Source organism: Pogonomyrmex barbatus, unplaced genomic scaffold (assembly GCF_055798465.1).
Source record: "Pogonomyrmex barbatus isolate J1 unplaced genomic scaffold, ASM5579846v1 scaffold13, whole genome shotgun sequence".
NCBI classification, from domain to species: Eukaryota; Metazoa; Arthropoda; class Insecta; order Hymenoptera; family Formicidae; genus Pogonomyrmex; species Pogonomyrmex barbatus.
In genome coordinates, this window is record NW_028297109.1 from 4,746,774 (window position 1) to 4,771,158 (window position 24,385).

General features: G+C 39.8%; 2 protein-coding genes across 4 annotated transcripts; one reads left to right on the forward strand and one right to left on the reverse strand.

The window, feature by feature from the left end:
* Positions 1 to 398: 398 nt before the first annotated feature.
* cyc (basic helix-loop-helix ARNT-like protein cyc) lies at positions 399 to 21,308 on the forward strand. 3 transcript variants are annotated; one of them, XM_089072593.1, is made up of 15 exons: positions 399 to 1,097; positions 4,446 to 4,980; positions 7,527 to 7,979; positions 9,765 to 9,836; positions 11,653 to 11,890; positions 14,988 to 15,095; positions 15,656 to 15,773; positions 16,475 to 16,657; positions 17,391 to 17,637; positions 17,716 to 17,854; positions 18,056 to 18,174; positions 18,253 to 18,326; positions 18,428 to 18,588; positions 18,840 to 19,119; positions 19,412 to 21,308. In XM_089072593.1, the coding sequence occupies exons 1-15, from the start codon at positions 548 to 550 to the stop codon at positions 19,594 to 19,596; spliced, it is 3,462 nt and encodes a 1,153-aa protein (XP_088928719.1). In that variant the 5' UTR covers positions 399 to 547; the 3' UTR covers positions 19,597 to 21,308. The 3 variants fall into 3 exon arrangements, with proteins under 3 accessions (XP_088928719.1, XP_088928720.1, XP_088928721.1); XM_089072594.1 differs by having other exon boundaries at positions 15,003 to 15,095; XM_089072595.1 differs by lacking the exon at positions 399 to 1,097.
* Polr1F (RNA polymerase I subunit F) lies at positions 20,379 to 24,212 on the reverse strand. Its single transcript, XM_011636893.3, has 3 exons — positions 23,815 to 24,212; positions 23,204 to 23,346; positions 20,379 to 23,113 (listed from the first exon to the last, which is right to left on the reverse strand). The coding sequence occupies exons 1-3, from the start codon at positions 24,003 to 24,005 to the stop codon at positions 21,684 to 21,686; spliced, it is 1,764 nt and encodes a 587-aa protein (XP_011635195.2). The 5' UTR covers positions 24,006 to 24,212; the 3' UTR covers positions 20,379 to 21,683.
* Between the last annotated feature and the right edge of the window lie 173 nt (positions 24,213 to 24,385).

A 24,385-nucleotide genomic window follows, 5' to 3' on the forward strand; every position in this document is an offset into this window, starting at 1 on the left:
ACTTACGTCGACAGGCAGTGGCATATCGTTACGCTTTTAATAGATTCTAGCAAATCTCTATCAATTTTACATTTTTTCTTTCGTTATGTTGAATCTCACATTCTTGTTTATAATCATACAAATGTTAAATTTGACGATTTGTACGACAGTTCTAGAACTTAAAACTTGAATGTGTGAGATTTATCTTCAAGAATAAAGTTGCTAAGATGCTTTAATTTCGTTATGTATAAGTAATCAGCTTTGTTCTGGTATGAATATTTTTATTACTATAAATATCTGAGAAACTGTTTTACTTTGCGATCATTCGATTCATCTGACAAAGAAGAAGTCGCGACGGAAGGGATTCTCACGACGCATCCTTCGCGCCGTGATGTGGGGGTGGCTCGGCGACACCGTCGCGGGGGCGATTCCGCGGCGCAGGGCGGTTTTAGTCACTCCCACCTGTGCCGGGCCACGTGGTACCCGTGCACCCCGGTGTACTCGACAGCATCGTTGCCGACGACGAGAGAGTACCTTTCTACCATCGTCACCGCCGTTGTCGGTGGAGATGCCCTCCTCCGCTGCCACCACCACCACCACCACCGCCGCCACCGTCACCGTCACCACCGCCAGCACCACCGTCATCATCACCCACCCGTGCTCTCAGTGTCAAGCAGACGACGCGTCCGTCGACGAGTGCGTTGCCTACCACGCGAGTTTCGAGAGGAGAGACCTTCTCCTTCGATCACGGCCCCGGTCGACCGATCGACATCACGCGCCACCGAGACGCAAGTTCCCATGGTCCCGACATCGGCGATCGTCGGCGAAAGTTAAGCCGGACGGTGTCGTTTCTCGTCTTCTCCCTTCGTCAGTCGACCGCCGTCCGTTCGGTGTCACGTGCCGGTCAGCGTTTCGCGGAAACACGCGATACGCGACTCGGATAGAGGCGGTGGTACTGAACGGTCGACACGATCCCGTCGTCGCCGTCGAGGAGGCTCGACCCTCGAGGTACGAGGGCATTGCCCGGCAAGAGGGTAGGCGACAGGCCTTCTGGCCTCATCTCGAGGATGCCGTCGCCCCCTCGTCGTCGACGACGACGTGGATGTACGCGCTTCTCGGTAAGGGGTTTCTCGTGACGAATGCTCGCGATGTGCGAAATATCGTATAACGTTTTTTCCCGCCAAAAAAACAAAGTTACTTTGAACTCTGCGTGCTTCTCGTGAATCCCGTTTTTCGTGATCTTCGTAGAAGAAATTAATTCTAGCAAATTTTCGCTGTCACGCAATCTTCATTAATTACTCGTACACATTTCGCTTACATCACACGCAAAAGTAATTTTAAGTAAGGTTAAAAATTTGATTAAATTTGCGTAAATACAAATCTGAAAATAATAAATAATATTTTATTGAATCATTAAAATAATTACGTAGGATATTCAAATTGGTTGCTGGAATATCAAAAATTTGTATTATACAATATTATCATCATGCAGCATCCTATATAACAATTTTAATGGACCAACAAAATGATTTCAAGATCTATCTCAGTTTCCTAAATTTTTAGGTGCTTTAGCAAAATCATTCGTTCCGTGCAATTAAGAAGTATTATAAATAAGATTTAATCGATTGTAACATTTTTTTATATAGAGCTTTTGTACTTTTAAATTTCAAATCGATTCATAATTTCTTAACATAATAATAATTTATAAACTGTGGGTTTACTAGTGACTTTTAAACAAAGCCGGTTAAAATGTTTTTTTTTATTTATTTTTTTAATTGAAAAAGTGCTTTCTTGTTGGTTTCTTTTAAAAAACTTGCGTCAGTGATATATTGTATGGCATCGTTATTCATCAGACAATACAGGATTCATTAATGCATCATCGAATGTATTATTTTAATAATAATCACCGCGATATTCTCGTCACTTCTTTCCTTGTCTTTTCCATTGTCATATTGAAGCGAAATCCGATAGCAATCTATACTAGATTCCTCACGTTGGTTCCTTTCTTTAGGAAAGATACATATCTTCACAAAGGTTATCTTCCACCGAAGCTTTATCTTCTCAATCCTTGATCGCCGTTGAAAAATCACACACAATGAATTTATTTTCTATTCAATTCATAATTCTTCGACGAATTCCCATGACGAATTTTTCGTTTTACCGATGGGAGGATGTTTCCGTGTGCATTTTCATAAATGGTAACAAGCGCCATCATTTCATCCTTGTGTGTTCCTTTTCATATTTATGCTATTTCCTTACGTCGATGATGTCAGTGACATTGTAATTACTATTTCCATTGATAAAGAACACAGATGCACGGCGTTATCGAAGGTCGCGCGTGCCGCGTTGTGCAGCTCCCAGATAATGTCATTGTCACTATTATCTCAGTCGTCACGCGATTGCATTCTGAGGAATTTTTTCCGCGTCGTCGAACGCACCGGGTGCCGCTTCTGTACGACGATAAAACGATAGATCTTTAATTTTATGTAACACTACTCATTTGGACGAAATTTCATCGCTCGTCAGTTACACGCGTGTATGTGTCGACATCGTCGCTCGCTCGAGCGTACCTCATCTCGCTCGCGACAGAATGAAAAATTCCAACTTATATCGGTGCTTTCGTAAGACGGGAAAATTATTTTAATTAGAAGAGTTTTAATTAGAAGAGTTGCCCGTAGCAGTTCTCGCGTTTGCGAAAATTGTTATTAAATGTCTTAATGTAATAGAAATCGCGAGAGGCAATACGCATTCGCGCGTATATCGAGCCTTAATGAAGTTATATCTATATGCACGTTTATCCATAATCATATTTAAAATAACACTCGCGCGATCATTACGATTTTATTACCGTAATTTCGTCGAGTTTTTTTTTTTTTTTTTTTTTTTTGTGAAAATCCATAAAAGTCATGTAAAAAAGGAATTCGTATTTAATAACCGCAGACATTTAAATGAAGATGATTCAAATGAAATATTTGAGACATTAGATATAAGAAAATACGTCTCTTTCATTTGCGACTCGCGCGTTTAACCCCCCGGAACTGGTTTCTGGAAACTTCAATCGTCGAGCTCTCCTCCGGGGAGCATTCGTTCTCGCAAGAGAGAGACGTCGTTGTCGTCGTTTACACGCGTTAACACGCCGCGAAGCGAAATGTCATAAAAATACAGAATCGCCTGGCACAGGCTGCGGTAGGCACGCAGGTAGCAATTAATGCGCGTCCGAAGGCGGACGATTCGCCAAGAGTTCGCGTTGATTGATTGCTGATTTCGTCGTTCGCCCGTCTTGCCTTTCTTGCCGATCTGAACTGGCTCTTGCGCAAACACCCTTTATGAGCGTTTTTCCTCCCGCACACTGGAGCACGATGTACAGGTCGACACGCAGCATGTGGGAAAGCGTAGTATTAGAGAGGAGGCATCAACCTTTCGCATTTCGTTCAGTTGCTGTTGATGTGATTTACGTCTTGCGTTCGGCACCTTCGTGCCTCGAGTCTTCCGACGGGGATTCTTGGCGAGCTGTTGCTTCCGCGAGCTGTTGCCCCCGCGAGCTGTTGCACGTGTATTCCAGGAGAGAATACATGTCTCTCTCTCTCTCTCTCTCTCTCTCTCTCTCTCTCTCTCCCCCTCTGTCTCTTTCTTCCTCATTATTGCATCATTATCATTACTTTACGTGCTGTCGACGGTGGTTCGCGCGCGCATTCCGGAATCGCGGCGACGTACGACGACACGTGTCCGGCCGCACTCGCAATCGCGTCGTGACATTGGCGTGCTGTCACTCAAGGCCGGAGATTGCGTTACGCACATGCGACAGATTTGCCTCCGTCTACTTTCCCATTGTGCGACATTACGACGTACGGCGCATGTTACATTTTGCGAACTCGCGGAATTGAATTACGAAATTGATCATCGACGCGTGACATCGTGAGGGAAAGAAAAAACACAACAGTCGGTCTGATCTTCATTGATTTTCAATATTGCTATTGTAACAACGGTATTGTCCACTTTCGATGAGAGAACCACGTCAGTCGTGGCCGATTCTCTGGCGATGATCGGCGATGACCGTCTAAAATGAGAGATTAGCCGGCTTAGAAAGTCGCGTTCCGCGATCAGCATCGAGTCGCACAAGTGAAATTATGCTCTGGCTCCTAGATAATTGCCCGTTTATATCGTATTTTACATTACGCAGGTTTATCGCGAATTATATCACACACGTAGACGCCCCGTAAATCTTTCCATAAGATTTATCGATATAAAAAAATCGCCGTGAAAAGGTTCAATAATAAAATCATCGTGGTCATTGTCGTTGCTGAAAATTGCTTTTAATCGCGAATTTCATCTCGATTAAATCGAGACCGGATTTGGAGGTCAATTCGCCGGAGGATAAGAGAAGCACTTTCGCACGTCGCGAGTACGTTCTCGGGCACATTCGGGTGGAGGATCTCCCAATGGCGAATCGCTCTGTCGTTCTCCAGAAGAGGATGGTCTACTGCCGAACACCAGCAGCAGCGGCGTCATCGAGAATGATGACGCGGTGGTCGCCGCAGGCGATGGCGCCTGCGTGAACGATCGGATGCTTCATTATCATCAGCACCAGCATCAGCAGCATCCCCATCAGCAGCAGCAGCAACGGCAGCAGCAGCAGCAGCAGCATTCATCGACGGAGCCAGAACTGGATGATCTCCTGCGATTCCCAAGTTCCGGAGCCGCGACCGGACAGGGACAAGAGATGGTGGCGCAGGAAATGGCGCAGGGTTACACCCAGCTCCTGCACTCGACGGTGGTGGTGCCGGCCCAGGAACCATCACCGCAGGAATACATCACGATAGAGGAGCTACAGCCGCGCCTCCACCATCAGGAGCATCATCGCATTGTGCACGACACCTGCACGCAATTGGCCACGTCCGCCTCGCAGCTCTATCACCAGCATCATCAGCATCAACAACAGCAACAGAGTGGTGGCCAGCAACAGCAACAACAACGGGATTACTATAATCTCTCGTCCGTGCAGTAAGTTTTGGCTGTTTCCGCTGTTGTGCTCGTCGTGCTCGTTGTTGCAAACATGATACCATAATAACATAAATGTATATTAGTATGTATAATATATATTTATTTTAATTAATACAATGTACATCGATGATGGACGTATCTCCATCTGCGAATCAGAAACGAATGTTTGAATGATCGAAATATATTTGGTCTTGAGAACGAAGCTACGCAGCTTCGTTATTTTTATGTGATAGGTTTTTACGTTATATTTATATCGCATAATGTGCGCGACAACAATCGATAAGCCTCTCGACATAATCTGTTAGAATCGGCTTTGGGATTATGACCAGTTCTGTCAACACTCACCGAGTTATCGAGCTGATGATACGTAAAATCACTCGAAAATAAGTTGTCCATGTATCGAGAGTCCATGTATTTGCGAATAATATCTGGATCATTACAAAAAAAAAAAAAGAAAAAACACGGCTTGCACTTACGTAATTGTTCTAATAGACTAAATTTCGTGTTGCGTGATAAAATTCCGCGATGAAGCTTTTTGTTATGAATGTGCAACGCGTGTAAGACAAAAGATGGAACGAAGGACAGTGTCAGTCATCGCCAGTTCAGCATTCACGCTCTAACGGATCTAAATGGCGTATGGTAACCGCAATATGTGCATTAACAGCTACTCGAGTAAAATGCGTCGACATCGTTCAGATAATGAGTGATTGGTTAACAATTTCTCCCTTCTCTCTTCACATTGCTTTGGATTTTCATATTCAATATTTCCCCGTAATGCAATGACGAGGACCAACTGGGATCGACGGAAGACTTTGTGTTTTCTGTCCCATCTCTCTCTCTCTCTCTCTCTCTCTCTCTCTCTCTCTCTCTCTCTCTCTCTCTCTCTCTCTCTCTTCTCTCTCTCTCTCTCTTTCTCTCTCTTTTCTCGTTTCTTCACTCTGATGCTCGATATTTTGTCTTGATTGAGCCGCGATGCATTGCGCAACGCATCTCTTTATCATCGCCTCGCAACGAACGCGATTTTCACGCGCCACGTTGGCTGCTCGAGCAGACTTTCTGCGACCTCTCGCTTTCGCGTTTTCTACGCCTTTGAAATTAATTCGTCTCTTTTTTTTTTTTTCTTTTTTAAGCACACTCAGACGTCTTGCAATTGGTGATTTACCACGAATAATCTTGGCTAACGTAACTACGTAAATTACGTCATGATTAGACTGCTTAGCTTTTGCTTAGGCATTTCTCCAGTGAAAATTGGATCGAGATGAGGTCAGATAAGAAAGTCATCGTCTCGTAGATAAGCCGCGCCGCTGCATTTTAAAGAATGAGTTGAAGCACGCCCGGAGGATTAACTTGGATTCACGGATCGCAGTCACTTGAGCATTAGGTATGTCGGCTACGTGCGAGTTTCCCACCTGTCGCGTCGCATGCGACATGACGTCGCCGTCGGCACTGTCGTATATCTACTCGAATAAATAGAATTACGCTAATCGCCTGCATTACATCATAATACACGGAACTATCTGCCGTTGCCGATGACAAGATAGTCGGCAGACCTTGGTCCCACATTTTTCAAACGAAAAGCAAATACGCGCGATCATCATCTTGGAGGCGACAAAATCCAAGATAATTTTATTAGCCCGAACCCGATGGCATTTTATATATCATCTTTCCGCTAATTCTGTTTAAGAAAGAATTCTCTACATTAATTTTAAACATAAGATATTAAGATTGCTTTGATTTTTTTTCTAGCTTTATATGTAAGAAAAAAGAATATAGTATTGAATTTTTTACGAGATCAATTCTTGAAAATACTTTAAACTATATTTAAAGCAACAAAGTATCCATGCAATTATATGCATAATTACATATTGGACTTGCCGTATCCTTACATGCGCAAATGCGATTGACAACATGATAACGCAATCAAGATTTAATCGATCGGCAAAAAGTTATACGTTTAAACAGGTAAGGCAAATCGAGAGATTGGATCGATATCGCTCGTAGGTGCTTATAACCGTATAGATCGTAAGGTCGATGACGATAGTTCAATACTCCCGGATGTGACGTTAGTGTAACTATACATTACACGCCCCGTATGTGATTAGCGTATACCTATATACAAAAATGTTGTGCACTCCCATGCGATCGCAACTTTCCCCATTCCCTCGGGTCTTGAAAATATATAAACATACAACCAAGGCTCGATGCTCAGAAGATAACGACTAGAAATTTTTAATGACGATCAACGGGGAATTAAGTTTCTCAGTAATTTCTTATCGTATGTATATATTTCGCATTGCAATTTTAACATTTGCACATATTACATTTAGAGACACCTCCTTCACCCGACTCCCGCAGAGTATCGGAGAAAACTTTACCACGTGCTTTAGGAATGTCATGCATTACATGATTTACCACAGTGATTTTTATTCAATCGGCAATCACGCTGCACCTACGGCAGTCCGCGTTCTGCGCAATCGCGATATGTCTGATAGCAATTAGAACGCCTTCTCGTCTGACTTGGTCTGGTGAAAATTCGTTGCTTGCAGAAGTTCGTGCCCCACGGTTTATTTCGGCGAGATAGGCACGGGTTCCGGGGTGGGAGAGCTAACCACCGCCTCGGCGGGGGGTGGTGGCGAAGGTCTCGCCCCGACTCCAACCCCCGCCAGCAGCGGCAGCACCGCTAGTACCACCACCACCCCCAACAATCCAAGCACGACCACTACAACTGCCACCACCACCACCACCTCCACCAGCAGCACCGCCACCATCCCGCAGATTGCAACGGGGGCTGAACCGCCCCAGCACATGGAGACACCCCCGACGATGGTCCCCGACCAGCAGGCACCCGCCTCCGGCCATCATTATTACCATCATCACCATCATCATCATCATCATCACCGGCATCATCGTAGTACGTCCACCACACCTAGCCATGGACCGGCAACAGACACCTTGGACGAATTTGCGCCGGTTTCCAGGAAGCGGAAGCTTTCTTGCCAGTAAGTTTAATCATAACTTGTCCAAGAATCTTGAGGACATCTCTGAGGAATTAACAGTTGATTTTACTAGTTTCTCTCGAGTCAGATATTACTGATTAACTTGCAATAGGTTGTCCAACATCGTTTTACGATTCGCCAACGTCGATCGATACCTTACGTTATTAATAAATTAGCAATAGATTTAAAGCGACTAAATCGTGAAAGTTTATTAAACTAAGTTAATAAATTAAAATTTATTTATTTTTTTTTTTTTACTAAACGTAACAGAAAATATAAATTGTAATTTGTTGAGTTTAAATGTAAATTCAATTTTCAGAAAAGACTGTCAATTTAATGTTTAATGAAAGGGAGGCCGGAGAGATGAAATCAGCTATGATTTTTTTCAGCGCATCGTCTTTATCTGGTTCTTAAATAAACGAATGAAGAGAGAAGCGATAGAAATGAGACTCTCGTCTCGGGAATTCTCGCGCCACGTGGAACAACGTTCTTTTGTCCGTCGCGTAGCGCTCACACGGCACCTAAGAATTCGATTGGCAACAACCGCCCCGGAGCATAAAGCGTACGGCTCACTTCGGTGGCATGTAGGTGGAAGTCGTATCGCGGAATATTACACATTAGCATGAAGCGCGGAACGAAGCCCGCGAAATGTGCCCCGTCGAGAGTCTCGCGAGTTGTGCGGCAAACAACCCGCGACAAGTAGCAGCGCGACTTACCACCCCCTCCCCCTGGGGTGGTACCCTCCAGTTCTCCGAACCCTCGCGATTCACCCCCTCAATATTCATCGATGCCGAGATGTTTCGCGCCCGGAACGCCCGGTAGTTCCGAGTAATTACCCAATCAAGGTGTCGGATACGCGGTCAAAGGATTAGCTTAATCGTTGCGAGATGGAAGATTTGCCTCTCTCTCTCCCGAGACTCCGATCGGTCGAAATTGCCTTCGGCAATTACCTCCATTGCCTGTCCGGGCGCTACGCAGTTGCGTACACACTTATCGGGGTAACGTCATCGAAAAAACGCGATCTCTTTTTTTCGAGCGCATGTCACGATCGCGCGACGTCTTCGCTCGCGTTCGAGAGATCCGCTGAAATTTTTGCGTCGTCTGAAATTGAGACGTAAATTACGTGATCTGTAGCGTCAATGTTTTTTTCAACACATCTATAAATATGCAATTATTACGCAAAAATAATATGTGTATATATATATATATATATACGTCCACCTGGGAATCCGATCTCATTGTTAATGGCGTTAAGCAAAATCGAAATGCACGCGCGCATTTTTATTGTCGTAAATATTTACGCCTATCTTGTTTCCGAAGCGAGAGTCTCTCGCGACGAAGAAACGGTGTCGACGAAACGATTTCCTCGCGAGAAATGAGGAAACCCACGTGCGACTTTTCGAGCTCGAAACACAAAAGACGGGGGGGGGGGAAGAAGAAGCTCTACACGAGCGAAACTTCGTGAAATTTGCCGCCAAAGGGGTAAACACCCTCTGCGAAGGTCGCAATATACGACGAAGAAATTGTTTTCCTGTGATGTTTCGACCGAATTTAGTCGCCGCGAAGGGACTTCGCCAATTACGCGCTTGGATTACCACGCGCGTTTAATCGGCGAAATTATATCTGCGGAAGAAGATGGAAGTGGAATTGTCACGCGATATTCAAATCAAAGTCTCTTAGTTAACCTTAGTTAATTGTATAATAATCAATATTTTCGTTTATTTATATATCAAATAATATCCGATTTCTTTATCTTCATTAAGGAAACGCTTCACTCTTCTGTTTCAGCGTTGGCAGCGATCTCTTGGACGATCTGGGAGACGACGCCAAATCAGTTCGCACAAATGACGACAGTAAAAAGTAAGCGAATACATTGTCAAGTGTTTGAAGAGATAGATATTCGATATTTGAAATGATTTGAAATGATTTTCGTGCGGGATTTTCGCTCCCACGAATACAATCGATTTGAACTTTTAGCACAATAATCGTCGATCGGCGATTACGTAGTATTATGTCAGATATTATAAAGGTGAGTTCCACCTTGACCTACCTCGATTCTTTGCTCCGGCTTCATCAGCGACGTCACCAAATCCAATGTATTACCTGCGACGCGAGTCACCACGAACGATCGTTCGATCGCGAAGCATTACCTTTTATGATCAGTTCATTACGCATTACAATTGAATAATTTCCTCGAGAAGTTTTTCAAACATCGTGAATATTTAAACGATATTAAGGCTTCATAAAGCAATACTAAGCTAAGGTATTCTAAAGTTTCGAACCTCTATCAAATGTCTCGCATCTTTTAGAAATGAAATGTTTATGTAGTTTAGAATATTATGTATATATATGAGACGTTTGTATAATAAATGTTACATATACGTATTGTATTATTCAACATACATAAACTTGATAATTTGTAGAAATTACATTTCAAGGTATTTCTTGAAATAAAATTTCGCTTCTACGTTTGATTTTAATTTTAAACCGCGCGTAGATTTTCTAGAGAATCGTGGATAGGATTAAAGTATTAAAATAGGTATAAATAAATCTTAATTGAGATTGAAAATGGAAGAAAAATTTTGATTCTGCTTGTTCAATAACGTTGTACCCACTGCAGCCAGAGATAAAAGTCCAACGGATATTACGACAAATATTACGATATGTCCAGGCGAATCGGGACATAATTATGCGATATAATAGTCCGACATAGAGTCGACCGAAACCAGTTTTCTCCGCTGCAATCATTTCCGCTGTGCAATTTATTTCCCCCCCCCCCCTCCCTCCCCCCGGGCGTGATATGAATGCGAATTCTTGCGAGACAAATCAGCGTGCGCTCTGAAAAGAGCGTCGTTTTACGTTAAGTCGAATCGTTCGATTGACTGATACGGCCTCGTCGGTCGCCGTCGTCTTCGCGCAACCCTGAGTCTGCTGATCTTTCTGGAAAAACCGATGTGGCTTCTGTTTAAAAATATACGTAACCCCGGCCCACGTGGATGAAACCTGTGCAGAAAAATCCGTCGTAGTCAGCAGAGTGTCTCTTACTACGTGTTACACCACGTCGTTCGATAACTCTGCACATTCCGATCTTGTTTCCGCATCTTGTTTACATGAAATGACGGCAGCAATGAGATTCCGCGCGATTAATGCAACGAGACCCCGAGACATCCAATTCCTTATCTGAGAAAAGAAAATAATAATTTGAGATAGCAGAGAAATGTGACTTTCTTTCGCGAAAAAGCCGAATCTTCAGAATAATCTGTACAATTTCTGTTTGCGCCATTGGTGGAATGCATACGTGGAATGTTTCCCCCCCTTCTGTCTTTTGTACAATTTTGAAAGTTGTTATGTTACGACGATGACTAAACAATTATCTTAAGCATCTCACTTTTAGTTTTATCTTATTTTTAATTTCAAATCTCGTTAACAAGCCTGTAAGCCGTTAAGTAGCGCTGTAAAATAGAAACATTTACAATCGGCTACACGTTTCCCAGCCGTGATATCTATAAATCTATAAATATTGCAATTTTATGGTGTCTCCATAACTTAATTATAATTTTACAAGTTGTCCCTATTTGCGAACTTATCGATACGTAAATCTCGCGTTGTTTCCCTAGAAAAAAAAAAAAAAAAAAAAACCTGGCGAACTGATGTGATCATTTCTGTGTTCTTTCAGACAGAACCACAGTGAAATTGAAAAGCGCAGGAGGGATAAGATGAATACATACATTACCGAGCTCTCGGCGATGGTACCGATGTGTCACGCAATGTCACGAAAATTGGACAAGCTGACCGTGCTGCGAATGGCGGTGCAGCATCTCAAGACTATTCTCGGTGCGGTTACTTCGTACACGGAAGGTCACTATAAGCCTGCGTTCCTTAGCGATCAGGAACTTAAGACGCTTATACTTCAAGTGAGTACTTTCATCTAACTTAAACGATAATTGCGTAATATCTACAAACGATTACGAGAAACTACTATATCCTAAATTCAATTCTCATGAGCGTTGAAACGTTAAATCTGACAATAAGTGTCTTCTTTTCTTTAATTCTACGTGGAAAAAAAACTGTTTTGCTGAAGTATCTAAAAATTTAATCAGATACAGATTTGAAAGTAATTTTGGGTCATCAAAGTTTTTACATAATTCGCTTAAATATAATGAAAACAATATTGTAAAAATGTTTTTATATTTTAACAACCAATCTGGGTCTGTATAATTATTATTATATGTCTGGTTAAATTTTTAAATACTTTAGCAAACTGTTCTAAATATGCGAGAGAGAGAGAGAGAGAGAGAGAGAGAGAGAAAGAGAGAGAGAGAGAGATCGACAGATACTTTTAATTCCTTTCTATTATCTTATAAAAAAAGTTGTCTTTTTTTTATTCTCCTTTCATGACAGATTAATGAATTATGGTTGTTCGCTCGATCGTGTCTTGCTCAGCCTTAGATATTTCCGAGTAACAACATAAGACAGTTACGCGCAGAACGTGCCAAACGATCGTGGGATCGAGCATAATTCACCGAAACTCCATTTCCTGGTATCGTTAACTTGAAATTCATTTGTGACACGCATTTTTACGTCGGCCCGAGCAAAAGACCGAGTACCTGGTATCTTTTGTAATCCTTTTGCACGAGATCGAGCGGAGCGAAACCGGCGGGTAACTCCCTTTCTCCCGCGTGCTGTAGATTTTTTTATCCGACTTGGTCTCGTGCCGCAGCGAAAGGAAAGGTCCGAAGCATGTAGATTTATAGTATCGCGCTAATAGTACCTTAGGCCGAGGCGCTCTCAAATCACCTACGCCTTTAACTCCGAACCAATTAGCGTGAATGAGATTCCAGATAGATAGATAGGGAACGTGCGTCAACGGGGGAGATTTTCTTCTGTCGTAAACATGTGTATTTATGCGTACCAAATCTGTGGATTACTTATTACTCCCCGCTGGATATCTCCGCGTTCGAAAAGAAATTCTTTGTACATGAAAAGGACAATTTTGCCGTAGTCGTGTATCTGAAAATTTGGCCAAACACAAGTTTGAAAAATAATTTTGTTGGAGTATCAAAATGTTTAGGACGTTTAAATGTTAATACTGCGAATATCTTTTTATTCTAGCAATTAATTTGAACAATTGGAAAAAACAATTTTACCGTTTTAGAATCTAAAAAAGCCAGATCTGAAAAATAATTTTGTCAGATCGTCAAAATTGTTACGTAGAACATTTAACTATAATAATTATTACAATAGTGTAATTTTTTTTTTTTACATTTTAGTAATTAATTAAAAGGTCCTATATAATTAGTTTGATGGCCCAACCAAATTGGCTTTTAGATTTATATCCAGCAAAATCATTCCTTCCGTGATGATAATAACACACGTAAAACAACACGTTCTGCGTTGATGCGGAATGTTTCTTTTGAACAAAGATCGATATTTACTTCACGCTTAACTCTTTAGGTGCATAAGAAGTGGCGCATGATTATTCACGACGAAAGAAGTGTCTCGATTATGAGAAATACTCCGTTGGGTCCGCGAAAAAGGAGGAAAAGGAATACTCCGGCGACTGATAACACCTATCCACCCTAGATTCCGCTTAAGCGCGCGGAGGCCGGCGGAGGCTGGTGCCGGATCCAGACATTTCTCATTGTGTGCACGTACGCGCATTTATCTTTTATCGACGGGAATTCTTTTTTTCCTCCTCGTACGTTCTCGCGCGTTTGCTGTAGGAAAATATCCGCGAGAGTGAATGACCACGCCCGGCATACCGCGTCAGATCGGGCTCTAAGCGCGCATAATCGCGACGTAAGGAGCTCCCCATTTGCGAATCGGCGTATATTTATTGCCCTCGAGATCCGGCTCTAGGCGTGACACAACGTTCCAAGAGGAACGACATTAAGTCTCTCGTCTCGCGATTGCATCCGCGGACAAAAATTGGCGAACGTCGCGCTTTAATCCGCGCGAAATTCGCCATGTGTGTATGGCGATAAATGTTTATTACACTGCGCTCGCGATTCGAGGAGATCAGAGATATGTATCTTCGCGTCGTAGAGAAAGAGAGAGAGAGAGAGAGAGAGAGAGAGAGAGAGAGAGAGAGAGAGAGAGAAAGTTTCACTCGGAGTTTCGATATTTCTATTTTGATATAACCGAACTTTACGATTCGTGGAAACGTGATGTGCGATCGCGGCGATCGAGGAACTCGAGCATGCCATGCGCGGAAACCGCATTGACATGATTAATTAATGAACATTGCGATCGACGATACGTCGAACCCCGCGAGCGGTTACGTAACGCGAGCTCTAACGTCTGCGGTGCTACGATAAACGATACGTGTTAATATCGAGGTGATTGCGTTGCACTCTCGGCGGAATCGCGAGCGTCCGACGTGAAAAGTCGCAATTTTGCCGAATTCTCGATATATCCGCGGGAAAAATGGAAAAAATTGGTTTAATTTGAAAAATGAGAGAAAGATAAGGAGCACATTTTTTTTAAACCAAGATTAAAATTTCTGGACAATACATGGAGTGATATTTAAGTAATATTTAATCTAGGATATTGTACGTATGGAAAAAATGATGTTGAGCCGGTAACATATAAAAAATAATTTTTTTGTTTAAAACAATAAATGAAATGAATATATATATGCATTTATTGAATCAACAAGATTATTTTCAATTACGCCTTGATGCTGTTGACTCAACATCATTTTTTTCCGAGTAGATATTAATTGCATTCTTGCCGTAGATATTAATTAAATTCCCTTATTAACATCGATGAATGAACTCGCTGTGTGTCTTAATTAAACTGCTTTAAATTTTTCTTCTTAAAAAGGGAACATGAAAAAAATTATTTTGTTTGAAATGTTTAAAAATTTGAACGGATACAAATCTGAAAATAATCTTGTTGAATCATATCATGCAAAAGCACATGATCGCTAATTTCTTGAAAAATTCAGATTTGAAAGCAGTGCGAACTTCTTGACTAACAGTTTATTCTTCATAACGTAATGAAAAGCAGCTTGTTTTGTTCCAGGCCGCAGAGGGCTTCGTTTTCGTAGTGGGTTGCGATCGTGGAAGAATCCTTTACGTATCCGAATCCGTCTCGCAGACCCTCAATTATTCTCAGGTACCGAATTTAATTAATCAGCTCTATCAAATTTCCATCACGCTTTGAAATCCATCGGCATTGTAGCAAAGGATATTGTGTGAAAGCGCACGCGCATCAAGAATCATCGCGTAATTAATTTTAATGTCCGTGCTACCATTAGCCTCTATCTGAATAATGCCCACTCGTGTTCATGTCATTGGTTATAAATTATATATCTTGAAATGGATATTTAATATGTGATTGGCAGCAATCGCTATTGCCACTGTGTCGTAATTTGCTGATTTGCGAACTGCCGTTCTCTTCTGCACTTCCGAGTATTCCAAGTCAATTAACTCTTGGTGTCAAAGATAACTAAAGCGAAACATTTAAATCGTCGATAGTTTCAGAATGATTTCGATATGTGGACATTACGAATTAAATATAAATTAAATAACGTTAAACAATTTTTATTAAACACGTTAAACAATACCCTTGCTCGATCTTGCTTGGTAAAGCGGACTTTTGTGTCGCTCTTTTTTTTTTTATATTTTGAAATTTTTATATTTTGAAAATAAGAATTTTGTATCATTGTGTCACAGGGTGACTTGTTGGGTCAGAGTTGGTTCGACATTCTGCACCCCAAGGATGTCGCCAAGGTGAAGGAACAGCTCTCGTCCTCCGATCTCAGCCCGAGGGAACGATTGATCGACGCGAAGAGTGAGTAACCAGCTGTCGCTGTTGCGTTAATCGCGTTGCTGTTCCGCGTTGCGTTCCGCATCTCGCGGATTTCGGCTCGGCGAGTCAAACGGTCGCGTGCGCGGGCATTAATTTCTCCGGCTGCAAAGACTTTCCGCCTTCGAAGCCATTAATTATGACACCTCTCGACGTTGCCTCACGCTCGGCGCGTCGATCATTGCAAACGCAAATTAGTTGCCGCGCGCATCTCTTCCACCACCTTCACCCGATAAATGTCAGTCGCCCGGCAGCATTTGCTCGCGTAAGCTTTGTCGATAAACATCTTTGAATTAGCGTGCCTACCAGATAAGAGCGTTGCGAAAACTCGCACGCCGAATGAGGAGAGGAGACGTGGAGTTGCCGAACGGGTCTAATGCCAGGATTCCTCCAACGATTTCATCGCGATGCGATCTCTATGTAAAGCATTCCACAAGATTGTCAAAGTATTTGAGACTTGAGTAATTGCATCATTAATATCGTATAATAAACGTTTTTTGCGATAGAGATATGAGAGATGAAGACTTTTAGATAGAGATCTTAGAGAGAGAGAGCGATATCAGAGATATGATAGGAATTACAAAAAAAAAAAAAAAATGAGAGAAAAGAAACGCAAAGTGAAAGGCAAGGACAGATGAACGATTGATCGACAGATCGGACTATTGATATCATCATAATTATTTCAGCCATGTTACCGGTGAAGACAGACGTGCCTCAAGGCGTATCACGACTTTGTCCCGGCGCACGGAGATCCTTTTTCTGTCGGATGAAGCGCAAAGTCGACCGGGTTCGTTGCGGCGATATGCAGGTGAAAGAAGAAGCTGACACCACCATCGGCTGTCACAGACGAAAAAAACAACAAAACATAGGTGAGTGTGGCTAATTATATAAATATTAAGGAAATTTCTAATTTAATCGACGATTCAAGGATCCAAGAAAGATCGGGATCTCGAATCACAAGGAAGGCCATGTAAAGAAATTTGTTAAAATTTAATGAAGATTTTTTTCAATAGTAAGAGAAAAATCTTTTATCTCTAATAACATTTCATTTTTTAAAGAATAATAATTTTAAATTTTGTAAATAATTAATATTTCATTTTTTTACAGTCCGAATTTTTGGACCGTATTTTTTTCAAGATTGATATAATGTGTTTTTTTTTTTTTTAATAAAAGAGATATTTTTAAGTCGTGTCCCTTCCTCAATGATTCAATCTTCTTTCAAAAAAAGCAAAGAACCTCGTAGAGCGGAAAAATATGAGCGTGACAATTCAGAGTGTTCGAACCGAGCACAAACGTGTCTTTCGGATAGCCGCACGCACGATCGGAGACACGGCATGAAAATTTGTCGCTTGGCTCGTCAAAGGTGAAAAGGTGGAAACCGTACAGTATCGCAGCGAAACACCGGTGAAAGGATCGTTGATATATTCTCATCAAATATCTCGCCGGCAATTTCCAATCACCATAAAATCCCGATACTTTCCCCTCGCTATTTTATCTCTTCTAAGACCACAGCATGACATTATAATCAATCAAATCGTAGCTTATGTCGTTTGCGAACTCGGTCTCAATCGACGAGTCTGCACGGAGACGCGTCTTTTTTAGATTGGAAGTATTGCGTGATTCAGTGCACGGGTTATCTGAAGTCCTGGACGCCCGCGAAGATCGGCCTCGAGGAGCAGGAGGGCGAGGCCGACGGTGAGGCTTGCAACTTGTCCTGCTTGGTCGCGGTCGGCCGGGTCCAAACGGCGATTTCGACGGCCGCGATGTCGTCGAGGAAGCCCCATTTGCGGCCCATACAGTTCGTTTCGCGACATGCGATGGATGGCAAATTTCTGTTCGTGGATCAAAGGTCGGTATACTATCGAGAATCCTAGATAATTGGACATTTCATTTATGAAGAATTACTTTTTTTTTTTTTGTTATTTAGAGCTACTCCAGTATTGGGCTTTCTACCTCAGGAACTGCTGGGCACCAGTATGTACGAATATTATCATCACGATGATATCCCTCATCTAGCGGAGTCTCATAAAGCCGCATTACAGACTTCCGAACGCGTTACCACACAGGTGATTAATATTGATGTAATGCATTGTTATCAACCTCGTGACCTTTCCTTGATAATCGGATTAAACTATGGCATCGCGCGTGTATTGAACAATTGAAAGCATTATAGTTAGTACATTCGCGGTATCATCGTCAAATACACACGTTAAAGCGAAAACGAAACTACGGTAATGATTTGATCTTGCGCGTTATCGCTTTTGCAGATTTATAGGTTTAGAAGCAAGGGCGCGAACTTCGTGCGGTTGCAGTCCGAGTGGAAGTCTTTCAGGAATCCGTGGACCAAAGACATCGAATACCTAATCGCCAAAAACTCCGCTATCTTGTAAGAAACGTTTACCGAATTTCATTCGTAGCGTGCGTGATTTTATGGTATAAAGAGATCTTTCTGTCGTTTTTTCAGCTGCGACTCACGATCAAGTGGAAATAATAGATCCGAGGACTCGAGCGTGCAGGACTACGATTATTTCACGCAGAGTAGGTGCAATTTTTTTCTACTAATAGACTTTTCTAATAGATATTTCTAATAATAGATACGTGATTTGCTGGAGCGGTTGATTAAGAGGTCCTGTAAACAGGTAATGGTGGATTAGAAAGACTGATCTCGAGCCACGTGGAAGTAAGTAAAATCGGCCGACAAATCGCGGAAGAAGTGTTGGATCTACAAAGACGAGGAGAAGACTCTTCCTCGGGTAGTAGTCCTGGCCCAATGACGGAGACCAGTTTATTAAACATGGAGGTAAATATATGGAAAGAAAATTTTGTTAAAGTATTTAAAAATTGGGCCAGATCTGAAAATAATTTGATCGGGTCATCAGAATAATTAGGAGTTGGGATGTTCAGATAGAATATCAAAATTTTTTATAGTATTATCATTATGCTTGAATTAAATTTTTAAATATTTCAATACTTCCATACTTCAAAACTTCTTTCTTTGTATGTTTAAATTTAGCTAGAACCAATTTCTAATTATGTTAATTTTGATTAAAGTCACATATCACGACGACGACGACGACGACGACGACGACGACGACGACGACGACAACTACTACTACTACTACTACTACTACTACTACTACTACTACTACTACTACTAGTACTACTACTACTACTACTAGTACTACTACTACTACTACTACGACGTCGCCAGAAAGGATACCTGACGTTTCTCAACCGAGTGTCATCGGGAGCAACAACAGTAGTAGCAATCCCACATCGACGTTCAACCACGTAGCGAATGTGCAGCTCAACAGCATCGCGAATGACCAAGGTCATAGCTATTACTGTCTCTAAGGAGTCATTTCTTGGTGTGTAACGCGCTAGCCAAAATTATTCAGAGAAGGAAGTAAAGACTAAAGTACACGAATGGATAAGAGAAAAAGTCTTGGTAACGCGTGTATAAGAACAATTTAATTGTTGTAATATTTCTCTTTGCGCACGAGAAAGATTACGGCGAATTAATATCATGCAGAACGTAGCGATTCCGTTCATATTATTATACTAGTTGCTGTATTAATCTAAGCATGATATTGATATTAGCGATAACATCCATCTTTCTTCAGGATCGTCACCAGACGAGGACATGATGGACATGATTGGCGGCACCACGATTAACGAGTCGCCGAATTCGATTCCATCCGATGGCAACGACGAGGCAGCGATGGCTGTTATTATGAGCCTGTTGGAGGCGGATGCGGGTCTAGGCGGTCCTGTAGACTTTTCCGGATTGCCGTGGCCATTGCCATAATGCATACGCACTTTAGTCGACAATTTTAGTCTACGCAGAATGCGAATGACGAGACGATTTCTCGTTGAATGGAACGTGCTCGGAACGTTCAAACGATGCCTGTAATGAAATGGTGCTTTTCAAATATCCGGATTCCGTTAATCTGAGCGAACTGTAGATTCTGAAACGGAAGTTCTCACCTCACTCGACTCAATTAATCATCATTCTTTAAAATTGATATTCGTGGATTCATAAACTGATATATGTATATATATGTTTATGTTGTATTTTCCTTCCATCTCTTGTCGTTGATTCTTCGGGAAAAGATGGCGAAATAATTTGCGTTCAGCAACGAGAGATGAATGAACGAATATAATAAACCCTCGATTACATAGTGTTGTGACATAATAGTGCGGACAATAACGCGTGAACAATAATTTCGTTTTAGTGACAAATTGACATTGTATGTGTAAATATATAGGCATGCGTGCATGCTTGCGCGCGATATGCAGTTTAAGTGTACCTAATTAAATCGTAGGAATATCTATACACGCGAGGACTTTCAGAAAATAAATTTTAAATTCGGTGAACATAATTCGGGATGACAAAGCTTGTTGTGTGCAAATATCATCTTTCGAACGCACTGTCTAAAAATTATGCATCGGTAATTTGAATTATACAATCTGATGCTGCAATCCGAGAATCCTCTTCCATCTCGCTATAACGTAATGACTCGAAAATATTGTAGTAATGTATCTACGAGAGACACGAATGGAATGTGGTAAGATAAAAATTAATGTAAATAACATGACATACTGCTGTAATTTATTGTCCGATATTAAAAAAGAGATAACAAATATTCACAAGACAACTTAGTATCTGATTACACATTCGGTATAAATAAATGATGGTAATCTTTTTATGTAGGAAATCAATATTAATTATTGCGAGATCGCTTTCCTACAAGATTCTATTAACATATATCTTGAACATTCATTAAAATTACATAATAAGACATTATAAGAATACATCTTGATAAGAAGTCCTATTCAAAAATTTCGCATTCTCCAAATAAAATATAATTCGAGTGAGATAAATCAATATAACTGCCTGGAACATAGCTTTCAATAGCTAAATTTGCGGTATTAAGAAAATATGGTTGTAAAAATTGAATTAAATTCCAAAATAGAATGCGAATTTTTAAATATAATAAAATAATATTTTTCACATGTTTCATTTTTTTTATCAACATACAAACATAGATTGTGAGAATTTCTTTATATATGTATATCTATATACAATAAGAGAAATGTGATTATTATTTACATTAATTTGTACTAATTAAGTTATTAGACAATATATCATATATTCCGAATTCGAAGATTATCTATGTGATAAATTACGTAAATATTAATATCTAAGTACAAAAAAATTATTAAATGATTTAATAGAAAGAAATCCTCATAATTGCAAAGATCAAATAGACTTATATATAATTGTTTATAAAAATTCGTATTCGTTGGAAATGCTGATTAAACAAAATAGCAGAGAAACAAGATTGAAATAAATTACCGAATGTGTACACAATTAGTGGTCTCCGGTTGATTTTATCATAAACAGTGCACAATTTACAGCTTTAAATGTTCAAATCCGATTTGCAGAGTACACAAATACGACACGTGTGCACGTTACAATAGTTTGTATCTGTGAATAAAATGTTTTTATGTTTCGTATTACATGCTGTTACCATTCCTATACATAGCTATTTCGTTTTATCATTCGACTTTATTATAAACGCTAACTTGCTCAATGTACATACCACACATAGTTAATTACAAAAAATATTTACTGTTATACATTTCCATATAGCGCTTCTTTTTTCTCAATATGAGAATTTGAGAGTTCTGTATCAAGTCTGTATTACGAAAAACGTTTACACAATAGCACTTTATCGACTCAATCATTTTCAATTTTTATTTTAATGGGACATTTAAATTCTGAAGTCGATAATATCGTAAGCGTACATTCTTCATACATTTTTTCGATGCATGATCGAGATTTGAACTGCTTGAATTGTTATCTATTTCCGATGTATTGTGTTTGGCATGTTAAGACTCTTCAGGATCACATTTAATTGTTCGAGAAGTACTATCATCTGTTATATTTTCACTCTTAATTTTAACATCAAGATATGAATCTTCCGATACATTTGAATATTTATTTAAATTTTTTTTCTTTTCTCTGTCAGAAGTGTCATCATAAAGTATATCGATCTCACTCTTAATTCGAAGCCCAGCTTTTGAATCTGAATCTTTAAATGCCTTTGCGTATTTTTTTGAACTTTTTTTCCCTTCTTTATCAGAAATATCCGTATCATTGATTATTTCGACTTCTTTCTTAATTTTAAACTCAGCTTTTGAGTCTGAATCTCTGGATGCTTTCGCATGTTTCTTTGGACTCTTTTTTCTTTCTTTATCCAAGGCGTCATTTGCATCATTGATTACATCGTCTTCACTCTTAATTTTAAGTGAATCTCTTAAAGCCTGTTTCTTAGAACTTTTTTTTCTTTCTTTGTCAGAATCTTCACTTTTTATAAATTTAGGCGTTTTAAAAATCTCATCTACTTTTTGCGCAGCTTGATTCTCGCTATAAAATGATTGATTTTCTGGATCTTGCTTTTCAATCTTTATTTTAACAATATGATCTGATTCTGAATCTGACATTATCATTGGCGATTTCTTGTTTTTTTTATGTTTTTTAGATATACTTAATATTTCTGAATTACTTGAAGAAAGACTCGTGTTTGGCATATTATAGTTCTCATGTTGCTCATCTTTTTCAGATTTAATACGAATTGAAATAGTACTCTCTGTATTATTCATTACTCCTTCTTCATTCTTTACAATTACAAATTCCGAGTCAGATTCTCGAGATTTCTTCGCATGTTTCTTTCTCTTTTTCGTTTCTCTTTCAGTAACACTATCTAATGGAATGGAATTTTCTCTCTTTACAGCTTTACGAATTTCTATATGTTCATCCAAATCTGTATCGTTATTAAATGATTTAGATATTTTCTTGCTTTTTTTATGTTTTTTAGATACATTATCTGTTTCGATTTCTGATTCATTTTCAATTTTCAAGTCAATTTCTAAACTCTCACGAGATTTCTTGTGTTTCTTTCGATGTTTTCTCCTCTCTTTCTCAGAAACATTATCATCTTCTAACATTCCGTTAATGGAATTTTCAATCTTCACAATGCTATTAGCACTGTAGGTTTCAATTGCACTGTCCATATTATCAATATTATTTATACTTTCTAATAATTTACAACCTTGCGAGTAATCAGAATTTAAAGTGGCACAAATAAAAGGGGGTTTACTCTTGTTATCTATTTGATTCACACAACATTTCACTTCCTGACCGATCTCCACTGAATCACCTGGCCATTCCTCTACATCATCTGGTTTCGGAATAGATATGGTATATATTTTATGCACTAGTACCACAATATGATCTAATCCCTTCTTATTGACTACACCTATAATACATATTGAATAATTATTACTATTATTTATAATTATTATTATAATTATAAATTTATAACAAAATTAGTAAATATATAATGTACCTTTTAGAAAAGATCCGACCGTTGGACGAAACAGATAGAAATCTGCTTCAATATCGACATGAATAAAGGGAGAGTCATAGAGTGTTCCTCCAAGATTGTTGAGCAGTTTAGAATTTCTAAAAGCCAGCACAAATCCCTTCAATCTAAAACATAGAATTATCTTATGAAATTCTGTCACAAATTTCTTAACTGTACATATTATTCTTTGCTAATATATCGTAATATGTTCATATTTTTACTTAGTATATCTTAATATATCTAAATACAAAATAATTATATAATTTGATGTCTACTTCCTACTAATGCAGATTAATTTTAATTTCAGTTTATTCTTTATCTCTTTTTGATTCTGAGAATTAAAAAGGATGAAGAAAAATAAGTTAAACCAAAATTAAAGTTACATCTTGTTGATTGAATGTTGATTGAAATATATATAAATACAGTGCATAATAAATTTATAATAAAATAGCAATTAATAGACGATACTTATATTTGAACAATAAATTTAATTACATTTGTATTTTTAAATAACATTAAATAGAAATTGGAAATTCACAAATAATTATGAAATAAAAGAATAAGGGAACAAAGGTAATATACTGAATTCATACTCTCTGTCATAGGTGTTCAATGATGAAACCAAAATCTGATTCAGACCCCGTTGAACATTGTTCAAGTGATACGGATGTAATGCGAGGTGTTTGATTGTCCTCGTAAAATGCACGTGAGCCTCCTCATCCTCCAGGAGGCCGGTGAGTTCTAGAGAAGTCCACGTTACTTCGCAGTCCGTCTGCTGCTTCATTTCACCTCGAAGATAATCGACGAGATTTTTTGAAAAGAGTATCGTTTAAAATGATGTACACGAAGACATTTCTACGGAATAACAATAAATGACTCTGTAACGAGACAATTGAGGTTAGACTTTCAGTTTTATTTACAGCTCAACTCCCGCGCAGATAAATTTCCCAAAGCTTGATACGCTCTCATAATTTCTTCGCAGGAAGAGTCCCGTTTGATCACGTCCCGATTGACCACAACCATTCACAGGGGCCGGTGCCTAGAATTTTTCCACTGTTCAAGCGCTGTGAGTGGTCAATCGGGTGCCATCCTTTCTCGCAGCTGCGCTTCACATATTGTTTCTTCTACTCTCGAAATAAAATCGATATAGCATTTATATATGTA

Bases quoted from the DNA above. Each gene is read 5' to 3' on its own strand.
- Polr1F (XM_011636893.3), bottom strand. From the start codon at position 24,005: ATGAAGCAGCAGACGGACTGCGAAGTAACGTGGACTTCTCTAGAACTC. The intron at 23,347-23,814 runs GTATGAATTCAG...TCTATGTTTTAG, and splicing joins TTGAACACCTATGACAGAGA to ATTGAAGGGATTTGTGCTGG. The intron at 23,114-23,203 runs GTACATTATATA...TATGTATTATAG, and splicing joins GGTCGGATCTTTTCTAAAAG to GTGTAGTCAATAAGAAGGGA.
- cyc (XM_089072593.1), top strand. From the start codon at position 548: ATGCCCTCCTCCGCTGCCACCACCACCACCACCACCGCCGCCACCGTC. The intron at 15,096-15,655 runs GTACCGAATTTA...ATTGTGTCACAG, and splicing joins AGACCCTCAATTATTCTCAG to GGTGACTTGTTGGGTCAGAG. The intron at 17,855-18,055 runs GTGATTAATATT...TCGCTTTTGCAG, and splicing joins CCGAACGCGTTACCACACAG to ATTTATAGGTTTAGAAGCAA.